Here is a 13,764-nt window from a genome sequence, read left to right on the forward strand (position 1 = left end):
TAATAAACAATAACATCCCTCAGGATTTTATGCTCAAACCAAACAAAGAAAGGAGGTAAATCTGTTGTAGTTTCTACTCAGGGGAGTAATGCTTTTAAAGGAAATATAATGTGCATATTTGGAGCCAAACAGGTATCATCTAAACACACTCTTTTTTCTCCTTTGTAATTAAAATACTTGTCAAAGAAACTTTTCTTAATGTTCTTGATTATTGAAGGCAAACAGTCTTTTGGATATTGAAGTAGAGATCCCCTCAGCATCCAATCTAGAAGAAATTGGTCTTTCAAATGATATTAAAGAATTGGGTGGGTTTGAATTAGAAGGTTGCATATCTTCTTGTGCTCATGGGCAGGGTCGTAGCTCAACAGATCGTCAATTTTATTACATAAATAACAGACCTTGTGACCCAACCAAGGTATTTGCACATGTCATATTATCAGTTATTTGTAGTTATTTTGCTTAAGTTTCTTTGTGTAGTGTTATATGATTGATCTGTTGTTTTTTCCAGGTTTCTAAAGTAGTTAATGAAGTATACCACCATTTTAATATACATCAGTTTCCATTTGTGTTCTTGAATATTAAAACTGCACGTGAAAGTGTTGATGTAAATGTAACCCCAGACAAGAGACAGATTTTTCTTGACAATGAAAAGCTTCTAGTAGCAACTGTGAAGGTAAATGCCTGTGCCTTATTGATAGATCTTACAGAAAGGGTCAAACATTATCTGCCAGTTCATGACTTCTTATCTAACCACAGGCTTCACTTTTAAAATTATTTGAAAAAATTCCACATACATATCAAGTTCAAAATGCAGCTATTGGTCCATCAAAGTGCCCTCCTAGTGATAATGGGCCATCAAATTCTGCAACACCATCTCCAAACAATAAATCAAGTTGCAAGATAAGTAATTTCTCCTCATTACTAAAAAGTTTCAGCCATTCAAACAGTAGGTCTGAAGCAGACCAAGATCTTGCGTCACCCAAAGGAGAAAAATCCTCTGCTAGGCGAGGATTAAAGAGACCCAATTGCTATGAAAACAACGATGGCAGTGGGAAGAAACGTAAGTTGAACTTAATCCTAGTGTTTTCTCCTTGTGTGTGTTTGTTGCACTAATAGTTCTGACAAACATGATTTATTCAATTTTCAGAGCTGTGTTTAACTGGTTTTGTATCCTATGAATCAAAATCTTCTGTCATGAGAACCTCACCCGACCATTGTGCCGTAGTTACCTCCAGTGGTCAGACTGATTCTTTTGAAATTGAAAGTAAGAATGATAGTATTAAACCAACGGAGGAAACTTTAGATGATGGCCTAGTGGAAGATGACAACTTAAACAGCAGTGTTGTAACAACCCATTATTCAACTGAAGATAGTGGATTACAATTGACTGACAACAATTCTACAATAAAATTAGATGAGCTTTGTGATAAAATGGAAAATTCACCAGTTTCTGATTTGAATAAAGCTAGTGTCTCTGAATATACTAGCTCAGATAAAGTCAACAGGATCACTGAAACATTATTACCAATATTAAATGATAGTAATGTTAAAAAGCCTTCAGGTCGAAGGACAATTACTATAAATATGAATATGAGCAAGCTGAAAAATCTTTTCCATAAATTTAAAGTTAACAATGAGAAGGGAGTTGAGACCTCTCTCAATGGGAAACCTCGTGTTCGTTTTTATGCAGAAATTGATCCCACTAAAAATAAAAGTGCTGAGCAAGAACTAAACAAAGAAATATCAAAAGACATGTTCTCGAAGGTTTGTGTTCTCTTAATGATCGTTTGTGGGTTCTTTGTTCAATACATGTTTTTATAACAATATCTGTTCCTAGATGGACATAATTGGTCAGTTTAATCTTGGCTTTATAATTACCAAACTAGGCCATGATTTATTTATAGTAGACCAACATGCTACTGATGAGAAATATAATTTTGAGACTCTACAAGCTCATACAACCCTGAAAAATCAAAAACTTGTCATGTAAGCTGGTAAATCTTCTGCTTAATTTTTTGTTGTGATTGGCTGGATTGGCTTATTGTTAACTAAATGAAATTCCTTTAGTCCTCAGACTCTTGATCTAACAGCTGTTAATGAATGTATTTTGATGGACAATCTAGATATATTCACTAGAAATGGCTTCACTTTTCAGATAGACAAAGAAGGTGGGAACTTGAACTTCTCTAGTTTGCTACAAATGTCTTTTCTACTTAAATTGTATCTGCATTTCTATTTTTCTTTACAGCGGATCCCACAAAACGAGTTCGGTTAGCAGCCAAACCCATAAGTCACAATTGGGAGTTTGGCAAAGAAGATATTGATGAACTGCTCTTCATGCTGCAGGTAAACCGAATACATGATATTTTGAACCCAGTTGATCTATTTCTCGCTCTTTCAGTATGTTTCTATATTTACAGGATTCTCCTCATACAATGTGTCGTCCATCACGAGTGCGGGCAATGTTTGCCTCTAGAGCATGCAGAAAATCTGTCATGATAGGTACAGCCTTAAGCAAATCAACTATGCGGCAACTTGTTGACCATATGGGAGAGATTGAGCAGCCATGGGTATGTTGATATTTCTTTTAAATCATTTTTGCTTATGATTTTTTTAGAGGAATTAATAGCTGAAGTGTTTCAAATTTCAGAACTGCCCACATGGACGTCCCACAATGAGGCATTTGGTAAATCTGGAACTAATACGCAAAAGAAAATGAGCAAGCAGTCCGAACCACCTTTTTTTGTAAGCTTAATGTCAGTTTTATATGTCTCCCCTTTGTTGAGAGCCTTCTTTTATATTTATCTAAATGATTTGCTTCTACTGTTGAAACTCCTGAAGCTGTGATAGTGTACTTTAAAATTTCATAATTAGTTTATTTTTAAGAATACCATGAGTATGGATTGTAAGTATTAATATGCATGTAGGTGTATTCATTTTATTACAAAAAATAAGACATCAGAGTTAAGTGATGCCAATGCATTACCTATTTTTCAACAACAACATTAGTTCCACTGCAGACCATGCAAGTCCATATATTTATAGTTATAAAAGTGATTTCCCACCTGAGAAAGGTTACTCTATGAAAGGCAACGAAAAACCAACAGTTTGTAGCGTTGAAATTGGAAATGGCACACAACTGGGAATAATCTGATAAGCATGAAAATAAAAATAACTGAAAATTAGACAATATCTTTTCCTTTAAAAACAATCCTCTCTCAATATATATGGGCAACACATTTATCAGGCTCTTCTCTGGATCTTGATGGAAATTATCCCTTACTGCATTCTATCACTTAACTGATGAGATCAATTTCTGCACATTTGCCTCTGAGAATAAAGCTCTTTAATTTGTGCTGACTGCCAAATTGAATCCACAACTATCCTCTAAGATTACAACACTAAAACTATTTTAATTGATGAAGTGGCTGAACTAAAATGGAATCATGCATTCACCTAGCAAGACCAAATTTGATATGTAATCAAATAAACCCTAAGGGAAGATTTATTGTTTGATGATGAAAGTTTCAAAGGATACACACTTCAAAGGAAACTTTAATCCCTTTAGGGTCCAAGCCTTTGAAGTGATAAAACAACTTGTAGGTAAAAATATCTTTAACACTTTCAGCTACTAAAAGAAGTAAAAGATAGACTTGAACACTATTAGCAGAAAATTCAATACACTACAATGCTTCACCACACTTTTGATGAGCTAAACTGCACATTGTGATGTCATATAAACCATTAGCTGACCATGTAGCACAACTAGCAAATTTTGCCTTGGAACTCATGACTTCATTGAAGCTGTCACCACTTTGTGACTGGGGAGTGTATCACAGCCTAAGAGAAGTACAAGTCCAGAACACATACAGTGTGACAGTACCTCTGCCATTAGAACCACTTTGTCAGCAAAGCTCCACACTACACACTTGTTCATATCACAGTAATAGTCTTGGGTGGGAATATTACATTGAATGAAGTTCAATATGTTACATTCGTTTTCATATCACCACAAGATACCATTTAGTTTATATTACAGAAAAGCACAGTTCAATTTCCCCACACTTTTTATTCACCTTTTTCAATTTTCATACGCAACTAGGAATGGGAGGATTCTCCCAGATTCATTCTTCTCATTTTCACCTTTACATAATTACTTTCTACTTACAAAATTATATACAACACCTTTTGACAGAATAGATACTGTACCGCACTATACAGTGTGGTTAAAATTCTTAAAATTCAACTAACACAGAATTATTCATAGATCTATCAAGAGAAAATACACAGCACTGGACATGTTAGCAACTGGAATAATAGATCATATACAATATTTAAGTCGCTAGCTCTATCGCCGTTCACGGTACCTATGATGGTCTCGGTCCCTGTCACGGTCCCGCCTCTCTCTTGTGCGCCATAAAAACTCATCAACTGAACGATCATATGACCTCTTATCTGAGTACCCATTACTTCTTGGGGGTAATGGTGGATATTCTGGCAAAGGAAGTCCATCATAGTATCTTGGTGGAGGGATTGAATCATAGGGATTCGGAGACCCAGCAAAGACCCCTGGAGGAGGTGCATATGGCATTGGGGGAAGCTGATGCTGTAGACTACGCATGTAATCAGCTACGTAAGCCTCTGCAGCTGCTGCAGCACCAAACGGGCGGCTTCCATCACGAGATGATCCAAACCACATAGGTGGAAGCCTCTCCCGATGTCGGGATGATGATGATTTATATACAGCTCCACTATGACTAAGGCGATTACGAGATACACCAAATGTCTTTCGGCCTCGATTAAAGGAAGCACCACGACCACGGAAGCCAAATGATGAAGACCGTGAAGAACTGAAGCGGTTACTTCTGTTGTTGTATCCCTCTCTTCTGTAACTAGAACTTCTTGGGCGTACTAGTTTAGCTGCTTCCTTAGACTTCCTTAATATTGGAGTCATTTCAATTCCCTCATCTTCAGGGAAAAGTCTACAAAGCTCTTCTGCTACTCTAGGTTCTATTTCTTGACCATCCCGTCCTATTTTTACAGGTTTACCCTCATTCCAAGGATTATACAGATGCATTGTAGCAGTAAATGGAAGTTCTTTCCTACACACCCAATCTACTTTAAAAACACCACCCAAAGCCTTGGCTGATAAGCCAGGTGGTAGCACCCATGAGATTGGAGCAACATCATGCCGGGACTCTCCATTGAGTCTGGCAAAACCTGCAAATCTTCCACTCTCCTTGACTGAGAAGATTAATAGAACATTTCTGGATTCTTTAAAAGCTTGATTGAGTTTTGTCTCATTTTGAGGCAGTGTCGACCAAACTCCTTTAGCTTTAGATAAAGTAACGTTTTCTGCGTTATTACTCTTGATCACAAAGAATCGAGCATCACGAAACAGATAGTTTAATTTAGTAGCATAATCATAAGACTTTCCTTTTTCTCTTGATTTAGGCCGTTTTTCTGGTGTGGGACTCTTCTTTTCAGATGTATGAGAGGACCGTTTATGTCTTGAACTTCTACCTTTTCTGCCACTGGAAGAGTTGGTACTAACTGAACTTATACTGGGCTGACTTGAATCAGAGTCAGATGACGATGATGAAACTTCACTTCGGGTGTCATACTCGGGCATTTCTTCAGTTTTCTCATCAGGCATCTCTTCATTGAAAGTTAAATTTATGTTTTCTCCCTGAGCCTCTTCTGAGGATTCTTGATCGTTAGTTTGGGCTTCTTCAGTTTTCACAGGTGGTTTATCGTCCACTTCCATATCCAGATCCACATCCATAATTGTTCCAACAGCAGAAATGGGATTGGAATGAAGTGTTGAAGAGCAGCCGGAGCCCTCACCTAAGTTTCAAACAAAATATTGAATTAGATCAAAACAGCCTGACCCAAATAATTTGATAGAAGATGAAGTAAAATTGCACTGAGTTCCAAATTACAAACACACATAAGGCACAGAAAAATTTACGCAAATTCAAATTTGACTGAAATAAAGTAAGCATATATGACAATTTAACTCGTATCCTTCAGGACGAAAGATTGTTTACTTAAATTTGAACAATCAAGGCAAAACTACTGAAACAAACATGACAAACAGACGAAGGTTATAATCCTCATAAAATAAACGAGTGTCATTTAATGGATTTAACAATTACACCACGTTGAGTGGCGAGTATGAAATAGCTTAGTTATCAAAAAGCATTTTAAAACGAATGGCACATTACATCAAAACACCGGCCGAATCCCGGCGCCCGAGAAGTTCAATCCAAACAAAGCTAGCCTAGGGTGCTTCCATGTAGAAATTACTATGCAGAGCTTTTAAATCAAAGATTTGAGTACTTCCGATAAAAGGGCAATTTACCTTAAAAGGATGATTACGCTATATGAAAATAAGCTTTGATAATACATCGGGGTCACAAAGTTTTTGATTTTACACACACAAAGATCGTCAACTACAAAACTTTGACCATCGTTGCCTTTTAGATCATGGAGCGTTGGTGTTGGTGTTGTGAAGAGTGAAGAGTAAGAGGAGACGAAGTGTACGTTATAGAAGGCTCTGATAATACCGTTTGCTTTGTTTATAACCTGTTACTTCTCCGGTCCCGTTTATTTAGAAATGTTTTTGAATAGAATTGTTTAACAAGAAAAGCAACTTCAGTTTCATTACATTCATTTTTAAAAAGTATACTAGCTATTGATGTGAATTGCTACTTGGTTACTTACAGCTCTGCCATGACGAAGGTTTCCAAAGGCTTAAATCAGAGCAAAAAGGTTAAGAAATCCACGTCGTCTGCAGTGGCTGCTGACAGGTCAGTATTTTTTTAAACTACAACATTTGCTCTAATTAAATTATGTTTTATTTACAAGTTTAAATTATATGATGTATGAAACAAATTTTTAAAATTTGATAAACGGCTCTTAGACAAATGTTATTTATGTTATTTTTTTCACTATCATTTAATCAGATTTAATTGTTTACTTTTTGACACTTAATGTTCGTGAAATTGAAGATGAGCATTTGAAATTCTGAAGCTTTTTTCGGGTAATTCCTGTAGACTGCTAACCCTGTTATCTTCCAGCGATGGCAGCACCTGGTGGATAGTTTTTGGCATAGTTTTGGCTCTTTCTTTCGCCACAAGATTTTACAAAGTTGAAGAGCCAGATCATGTATGGTTAGTATTCTTAGTATCTAACGAAAATTGAGAATAATTGTATGTTTATTAATTTAATAATCATGAGCCATCATGCTTAATTTTTTATTATATTCTTTCATTTTTTAGCTGGGATGAAACTCACTTTGGAAAGATGGCTAGCTGGTACATCAACAGGACTTTCTTTTTTGATGTCCATCCTCCTCTTGGGAAGGTCAGAAATTAAAGCCTAGTCTGCTCTAATGAAATCATGATATGATTACAATGTGTTCTACTAATTTTCAGATGCTCATTGCTCTCTCTGGATACATGACTGGATACGATGGTTCTTTCCAGTTTTCAAATCCCGGAGATAAATATACTGATGTGAATTATCTTGGCATGAGAGTGGTAAACAATTTTACAGTGCCAGTTCATATTTACCCTTTTATTTTTGTCTCAACTTTCCCCTTACTTCAGCATGTACTGTTTCGTTCTATTTGCAGTTCTGCACTTTACTTGGAGCTGCCATTGTTCCTTTCTGCTTCTGCACTGTGTGGGAGATGACAAATTCTCTCACTGCCGCAGTCTTCAGTGCTTCTTACGTCCTTTTTGGTAGTATTTTTGTTGATTAATTTGTGTTTTATTCAAGAGTTTCACATGCTTATAATTTTTAATGCTTTTCTGTTTCTCTCAAATCAGACATAGGAACTTTGACTTTGACCCAGTACATTCTCCTTGATCCCATTTTGCTCTTTTTTGTTATGGGATCTGTAATGGGATTGGCAAAGTTCAACTCCTACAGTGACAGGTCATTTTCCAAATCCTGGTGGTTTTGGCTAACTTTTACAGGAATTATGCTATCCTGTGCGATTTGTGTAAAATTTGTTGGCCTTTTCATTGTTGTGTATGTTGGGCTTCATACAATCTCTGAATTGTGGAATATATTAGGGGATCTTTCTAAACCAATTGTAAGTCAATCCTAGTAGTATATGAATCAGCTGTACATTTCTTATAATTTTTTAAGTCACGCTCAAAGCAACCTTTTTTTCTTTTCTTTTCATCAGAGCTATTCCATCCAGCACTTTTTGGCACGGGCCCTTTGCTTGATTGTTGTTCCGGCTCTTCTGTATTCTTTTTTCTTTTTTATTCATTTAAATCTACTTAACAAGAGGTAAGCTGGGTTTTACCTTCCATTCTGTTCCTCATCTTATACCGATGATCTTTGACTATGATTTGAATTGATCACTGATTTTTTGTGTCCAGTGGCCATGGAGATGGGTTTTATAGTTCAGCTTTCCAGTCTCAACTTCAGGGTAACTCACTTCACAATGCCAGTATGCCAAGAGGTAAGTGCAGTTTTCAAATGTATGTGGAATCTGTTTTTTTACATCTAATTCAAAACAGGAAACATAGTTATAATACTAAACCTTTGTCTTTTGTCAGAGCTTGCCTATGGGGCAGTGATTACTCTTAAAAATCAGAGGACAGGTGGAGGCTACCTCCACTCTCATTGGCATTTGTATCCTCAAGGTGTAGGCGCAAGGCAGCAACAGGTAAATCAATCAATTTTTTGTACTCAATTTACTCAATGTATTGGTTTTCTCACAGACCTTGAAACATGTTGGAGTTATACTATGCTGCATACAGTCACCAACAATGCATAATGGTCTCTAGTGAATAGGCAACGCCTGTATGCGGTACAGTAACTAAAAAAATGTTTCAGGGTCAGTGGGCCACTCTGTATGCATATTGAGGTCTCAAAAATAAAATGCATCCTAATTCCATTTTTTAATTTTCCTTTTCAGATTACAACTTACTCTCATAAAGATGACAACAATAAGTGGAGAGTAAAGAAACTGGATGTTGAACCTGACGAAACTGACCCTATCACACTTGTGAAACACGGTGATTTGATTCGCTTAGAGCACATAAGCACTAGACGCAACCTTCACTCCCATGATGAGCTTGCTCCACTGTCTCGGAAACACTATCAGGTTACAGGCTATGGAGAGGTCTGTTTTAAACAAAACCATTAATCTCTTTTCTTTACAAATCGTCACTGCTTTCATGGATACTTAACCACTTTCTCTCATAGAATGGAACTGGAGACGCTAATGATGTATGGCAAGTATTGATTGTTGATGGGAAGAAGGATGAAATAGTCACCACTGTCAGCTCACGCCTACGCCTCCTTCACTTCTTACAAAATTGTGTTCTGACAGCAACTGGCTCACAGCTTCCTAAATGGTGTGTCTTCCTTCCTTTTTTTTCTTGAGTTTAAATGTGGTTGACCATAAGAAATTTTAATGAAGTATTTATTAGGGCTTTTGAGCAACAAGAGGTGTCTTGCAACCCAAACTTGAGAGATAAAAATGCGGCTTGGAATGTTGAAGACAACATTTTCCCCAAATGTGAGTATCAGTTGAGTTGCATCTATCCATCCTTTTTCCTTGTCAAGCTTATAGTTTCTATTCCTAATTGAGTCTTCTCTTCAACATCTTAGTGCCAAATGTAAGCTTTGATGTGTATGCTCCAAGTTTTCTGGAGCGCTTCTTTGAATCTCATGCAGTAATGCTGCAGGGTAATGCTGGCTTGAAACCTAAAGAGGGTGAAGTCACATCTCGCCCCTGGCAGTGGCCTATCAATTTTAGGGTAAGCTCTAGCTTGTTGACAATTAATTATTTTTTTAACTGTTGTCTCATAATTTTTATCTGATCCTCCTCACAGGGACAATTTTTCTCTGGTCAACCATATCGTATCTACTTACTTGGGAACCCTATTATCTGGTGGAGCAACATTGTCTTTCTTCTGTCGTTTGTCCTTGTGTTCATTTTAAGTGCTGTCTATCAACAAAGAGGAATAACTCTTCCCGACCCAATATTTGAAGGTAAAATTAACTTTTTGAAGATTCATATTTTTTTAAACTTACTCTTCAAGCACCCACATATTGATGACAATTTTTGCACATTCCATCATCATACAGCTAGGCGACAACGTTTGAAAGAAAGTGGTGCTTGGCTGTTTGTTGGATGGCTTTTACATTACACCCCTTTTTGGTTCATGGGGAGAGTTCTTTACTTTCACCACTACTTCCCTGCCCTTCTGTTTAGCTCAATGATCACAGGTAAGACATAATCTGAAATATGAACATTGTTAACAATATTCTTCTTACCCTCCTCTTATATCACAATTTTTCCTCACAAATTTTTAGGGATTGTATTGACCTACATATTGGATGCTGTGCTTTTATATATTCCTGAAAAATTCAAGTCTGTTGTCTACCATTGGACAGTGGGCACAATTTTATCATCTACAGTTTACAGGTAGGTAGAAAATATTTTCTTAATTTGTCCCAGTTCTCTTGTAACAGTTAACTCACCCTCTTTCTTGCTTCTGTTTAGTTTTGTTTTGTTCTCGCCATTGGCTTATGGAATGGCTGGCCCACTTGCAAATGACCCAAACAGCACAATGCATAGTTTGAAGTGGATGGATTCCTGGGAGTTTTAAGAGGCTGTGTGGTGAGCTCAAGTACTTTTAGAGGACTGAGCAGTTAAGAGAGTGACTGATTCATGCATTTGAATTAAGGAAAATGTTCAATGACTGTTGGAACAATGTATCTTTTTCTACTTTTATATGAATGTAATTAGCCAAATTATGAACATAATATCTACTATATTAATTTATTATAATGGGAAATCTATTTTAGATTTCTTGACACTATCCGTCCAGAGAACAAGACTGTACCAGTATTAATAAATATTCTATTTATTTTTTGTATAGATCATAAATCATTACAATAAAATTTTGTACAAACAGTGAGGTAATTATGCTTCCCATTAGAGCCCTGTAACCTGCTTGAAACTGTCACCACTTTTTTTGTCCCTTTTGTTGCCTGTTAACAGGCTTGTAAAATGATTTTGACTTTGAATCTTGGTTCATCTCCTTAAAATAGCCATAACCACCCCCACCAAGGCGTTTTCTAGGTCTGTTACTGTTTTGGCTATTCACTTTCAGGTCAACTGCAGGTGGTACAGTAAATCCAAATGATTTGGCTACTGCGGCTAAGTCTAGTGTTTCAACGTCAAAAATATTTTTAAGCTGATGAGAGTCATAGGCCCGAACATATGATTTGTAGGCTTCTTTTGCAGATAAGTGAAGAAAATAGTTCTTTGTCATCAATTTCTCAAGCTGAAACATACAAAGGTATGATAGTGTGCCATAAACTAATATTTAAACTGCGAAAATTATCTGAAAAATAGGGTCGATTACTTACTTGTAACTGAATATCTGCCACCTTGCTCCATGAAAACTCAAACTCATTTAATGGGACCTTAGCCTGCTTGAGATATCGAAGGAAACCCAGTTCCTCCGGCCTCAGAATAAGAAGAGCATGGCCAGAGCTGCCTTCTCCTCTAGCTGTTCGACCAACTCGGTGGATGTATTCCTAAGAACAATTAGAAAATATATGTAATATTTAAGAAAGTAACTCAACGATCAAAAAAATAATATTGCTCAGTCAGAAAAAGAAAGACTCTAGCAACTAGTCATTAAAAGGTGATCTCCATTACCTTGGGATCATCTGGAGGGTCAAACTGAACAATCCAGTCAACTGCTGGGATGTCCAAACCTCGTGCAGCAACATCAGTACAAAGTAATATGCCAGACTCTGCATTGCAAAACTGGAAAAATGTCGTTGTTCGCTTTGCTTGCTTTTGTTTTCCCTGGAAGATAAAAACAGAAAAGTTAGACCACTCTTGAGACACATAAAATAAATCTAAGTTTATTTATGACTAAACTTACATGAATAGCAAGGACAGGAAGGTCAATGTAATTCAGTAGCTCTTGGTGGAATTTAACAGACATACAGGAGCTAAAGAAAACCATAACTTTCTTTTTTCTGTTTTTCTTAAGGAATGTGAAGAGGAGAAGGAATCGATTTTCTGACGGACAAACTACATAGCCTGAAATAGAATAATCATTAAGCAAAATTTATTTGCTTGCCACAAAAAGACTTGTGCATTATACGTGGAAAACTTACCTTGCTCTAACCCATCCACAGTAGCACTTTCTTTAGAATCATCTACACCTACATACACAGGCTCCTTCTTCAATGCTAACTTTTTCAATGCCTCAGTTTTTTCAGTTGATGTGGCGCTGAACATCATGGTTTGTCTCCTCTCTATTTAGCACAAAGAGCATACAATTTCAATAAAAGTTCTTCACTCTAAAAAGATGACTTAATCACAAAACCACTTACGGGGCAAAAGTGAAACGATTTTTTTAAGTTCCTCTTCAAACCCAATATCCAAAATACGATCTGCTTCGTCTATCACTAAACATTGCAGATTTTTGTACAAAAAATCTGGAGTATTTTGAAGGTGATCCAAAAGACGACCCGGGGTAGCAACAATTATATTGACACCTGCACATAAGAAATGAATTAAGGATAAGAAGCAAGAGACGTATTTAAGGTTCAATTAACAGCTCTAAGAACAAACCTTTAGACAATTTCTGAGCTTCTGTTTGTCTGTTTGCCCCTCCCATGATTAAACCATATGTATGATTATGATACTTCATTAACTCTTTCAATACTCCAAAAGTTTGCATTGACAACTCCCTTGTAGGCGAAATGATGATGCAGCCAGTTCCTGACACAAACAAAAAATTATTAAGGACATTGAGGAATAATTCTAAATAATATGTAGAATTCTTTTTAAAAGACTTACCATTTCTGGGCATAAATTTAAGTTTGAATATGAGTTCTACAGCTGGAATGAGGAAAGCCAAAGTCTTCCCTGAGCCCGTACGAGCTGCACCAACAAGGTCTCTTCCTTCTAGGAGACCAGGGATGGAACGAGCCTGAATTTCTGTCATATTGGTAAAACCCATGTCGGCAATACCTTTCAGTGTTTGTTCACAGACATGTCCTTCCAAAGATGAGAACGAATTGTCACTTGATACTTGAAGAGCACAGCTAGATCCAGGCACTGTGCAGAAAAATGAAATTGAAAAAATACTCTCCAATAAATACGGTTGAGGAGAAAAATCACAAACAACTACTTTAAAAAGTCCAATGAAAGGAAAGTAATAACTTCAAGAAAATTAACCTATACTTACATGCTTCCGTGTCAACATGACCATTTTCTGGGGTTGCTGGTTTGCTTTTTTTCTTTTCCGGCTCTTGTTCAGATAATTCTTGCTTCCTTTTTTCCCTTTTCTTGATCTTCCTCATCAATACCTTCTCCGGTAAAGACATTTTGAACAAATTTGAAGAAATACAATCTTGTGTTCACCACATGTGGTTCCCAATGCTTCACTTTACTTCACTTTCACTTCACTTTGACCATCGTAATGTATTATTTTTCATCTCACAGAAGAGGGGAGAGCAAGAAAGGGGGCAGGGAGGTGGGGGGGGGGGGCGCTCCGCTCCCCCTCCTACCTTCCGCGTTATTTCAACAATAATATATCTGATAGTTAATTTCGTTTTTAAAAGTAAATTAGCAATCTCACATTTTTAGCGATTTCTATCTTTACATTACTGTTTTGACTTTACTTTAGGATGCGCTGCAGTTTGCTGGTTGTATAAGAAACGCAAAACCCAAAGCCAAATACTGTTTCCTGCTTTACA

The 13,764-nt window shown here is 36.7% G+C and overlaps 4 protein-coding genes across 5 annotated transcripts; 2 read left to right on the forward strand and 2 right to left on the reverse strand.

The window, feature by feature from the left end:
• Window positions 1-23: 23 nt before the first annotated feature.
• Window positions 24-2,972, forward strand: LOC113202772 (mismatch repair endonuclease PMS2; the record flags this gene model as incomplete). Its single annotated transcript, XM_052273593.1, is given in 10 exon segments — window positions 24-132; window positions 218-415; window positions 509-673; window positions 757-1,060; window positions 1,148-1,764; window positions 1,838-1,986; window positions 2,068-2,168; window positions 2,249-2,346; window positions 2,421-2,570; window positions 2,651-2,972. Coding segments are annotated over 10 exon segments (1,960 nt in total), but the record flags the coding sequence as incomplete, so codon positions are not given.
• A 1,077-nt stretch (window positions 2,973-4,049) lies between these two features.
• Window positions 4,050-6,524, reverse strand: LOC113202776 (YTH domain-containing protein 1). 2 transcript variants are annotated; one of them, XM_026417167.2, is made up of 2 exons: window positions 6,365-6,524; window positions 4,050-5,847 (listed from the first exon to the last, which is right to left on the reverse strand). In XM_026417167.2, the coding sequence occupies exon 2, from the start codon at window positions 5,783-5,785 to the stop codon at window positions 4,349-4,351; it is 1,437 nt and encodes a 478-aa protein (XP_026272952.1). In that variant the 5' UTR covers window positions 5,786-5,847; window positions 6,365-6,524; the 3' UTR covers window positions 4,050-4,348. The 2 variants fall into 2 exon arrangements, with proteins under 2 accessions (XP_026272952.1, XP_052129555.1); XM_052273595.1 differs by lacking the exon at window positions 6,365-6,524 and adding an exon at window positions 6,228-6,364.
• Window positions 6,525-6,578: 54 nt separating this feature from the next.
• LOC113202774 (protein O-mannosyl-transferase 2) lies at window positions 6,579-10,952 on the forward strand. Its single transcript, XM_026417164.2, has 17 exons — window positions 6,579-6,812; window positions 7,083-7,175; window positions 7,284-7,368; window positions 7,440-7,544; window positions 7,640-7,748; window positions 7,836-8,104; window positions 8,201-8,307; window positions 8,400-8,482; window positions 8,580-8,689; window positions 8,942-9,148; window positions 9,232-9,383; window positions 9,459-9,547; window positions 9,640-9,788; window positions 9,864-10,023; window positions 10,120-10,260; window positions 10,348-10,459; window positions 10,538-10,952. The coding sequence occupies exons 1-17, from the start codon at window positions 6,736-6,738 to the stop codon at window positions 10,641-10,643; spliced, it is 2,154 nt and encodes a 717-aa protein (XP_026272949.1). The 5' UTR covers window positions 6,579-6,735; the 3' UTR covers window positions 10,644-10,952.
• Window positions 10,884-13,495, reverse strand: LOC113202775 (probable ATP-dependent RNA helicase pitchoune). Its single transcript, XM_026417165.2, has 9 exons — window positions 13,254-13,495; window positions 12,863-13,123; window positions 12,635-12,784; window positions 12,394-12,558; window positions 12,175-12,315; window positions 11,937-12,097; window positions 11,705-11,857; window positions 11,410-11,580; window positions 10,884-11,324 (listed from the first exon to the last, which is right to left on the reverse strand). Exons 1-9 carry the CDS (start codon window positions 13,390-13,392, stop codon window positions 11,001-11,003), a joined length of 1,665 nt encoding a protein of 554 aa, XP_026272950.1. The 5' UTR covers window positions 13,393-13,495; the 3' UTR covers window positions 10,884-11,000.
• Window positions 13,496-13,764: the final 269 nt, after the last annotated feature.

This window comes from Frankliniella occidentalis, unplaced genomic scaffold (assembly GCF_000697945.3).
Source record: "Frankliniella occidentalis isolate FOCC.00 unplaced genomic scaffold, Focc_3.1 Scaffold286, whole genome shotgun sequence".
Lineage (NCBI taxonomy): Eukaryota > Metazoa > Arthropoda > Insecta > Thysanoptera > Thripidae > Frankliniella > Frankliniella occidentalis.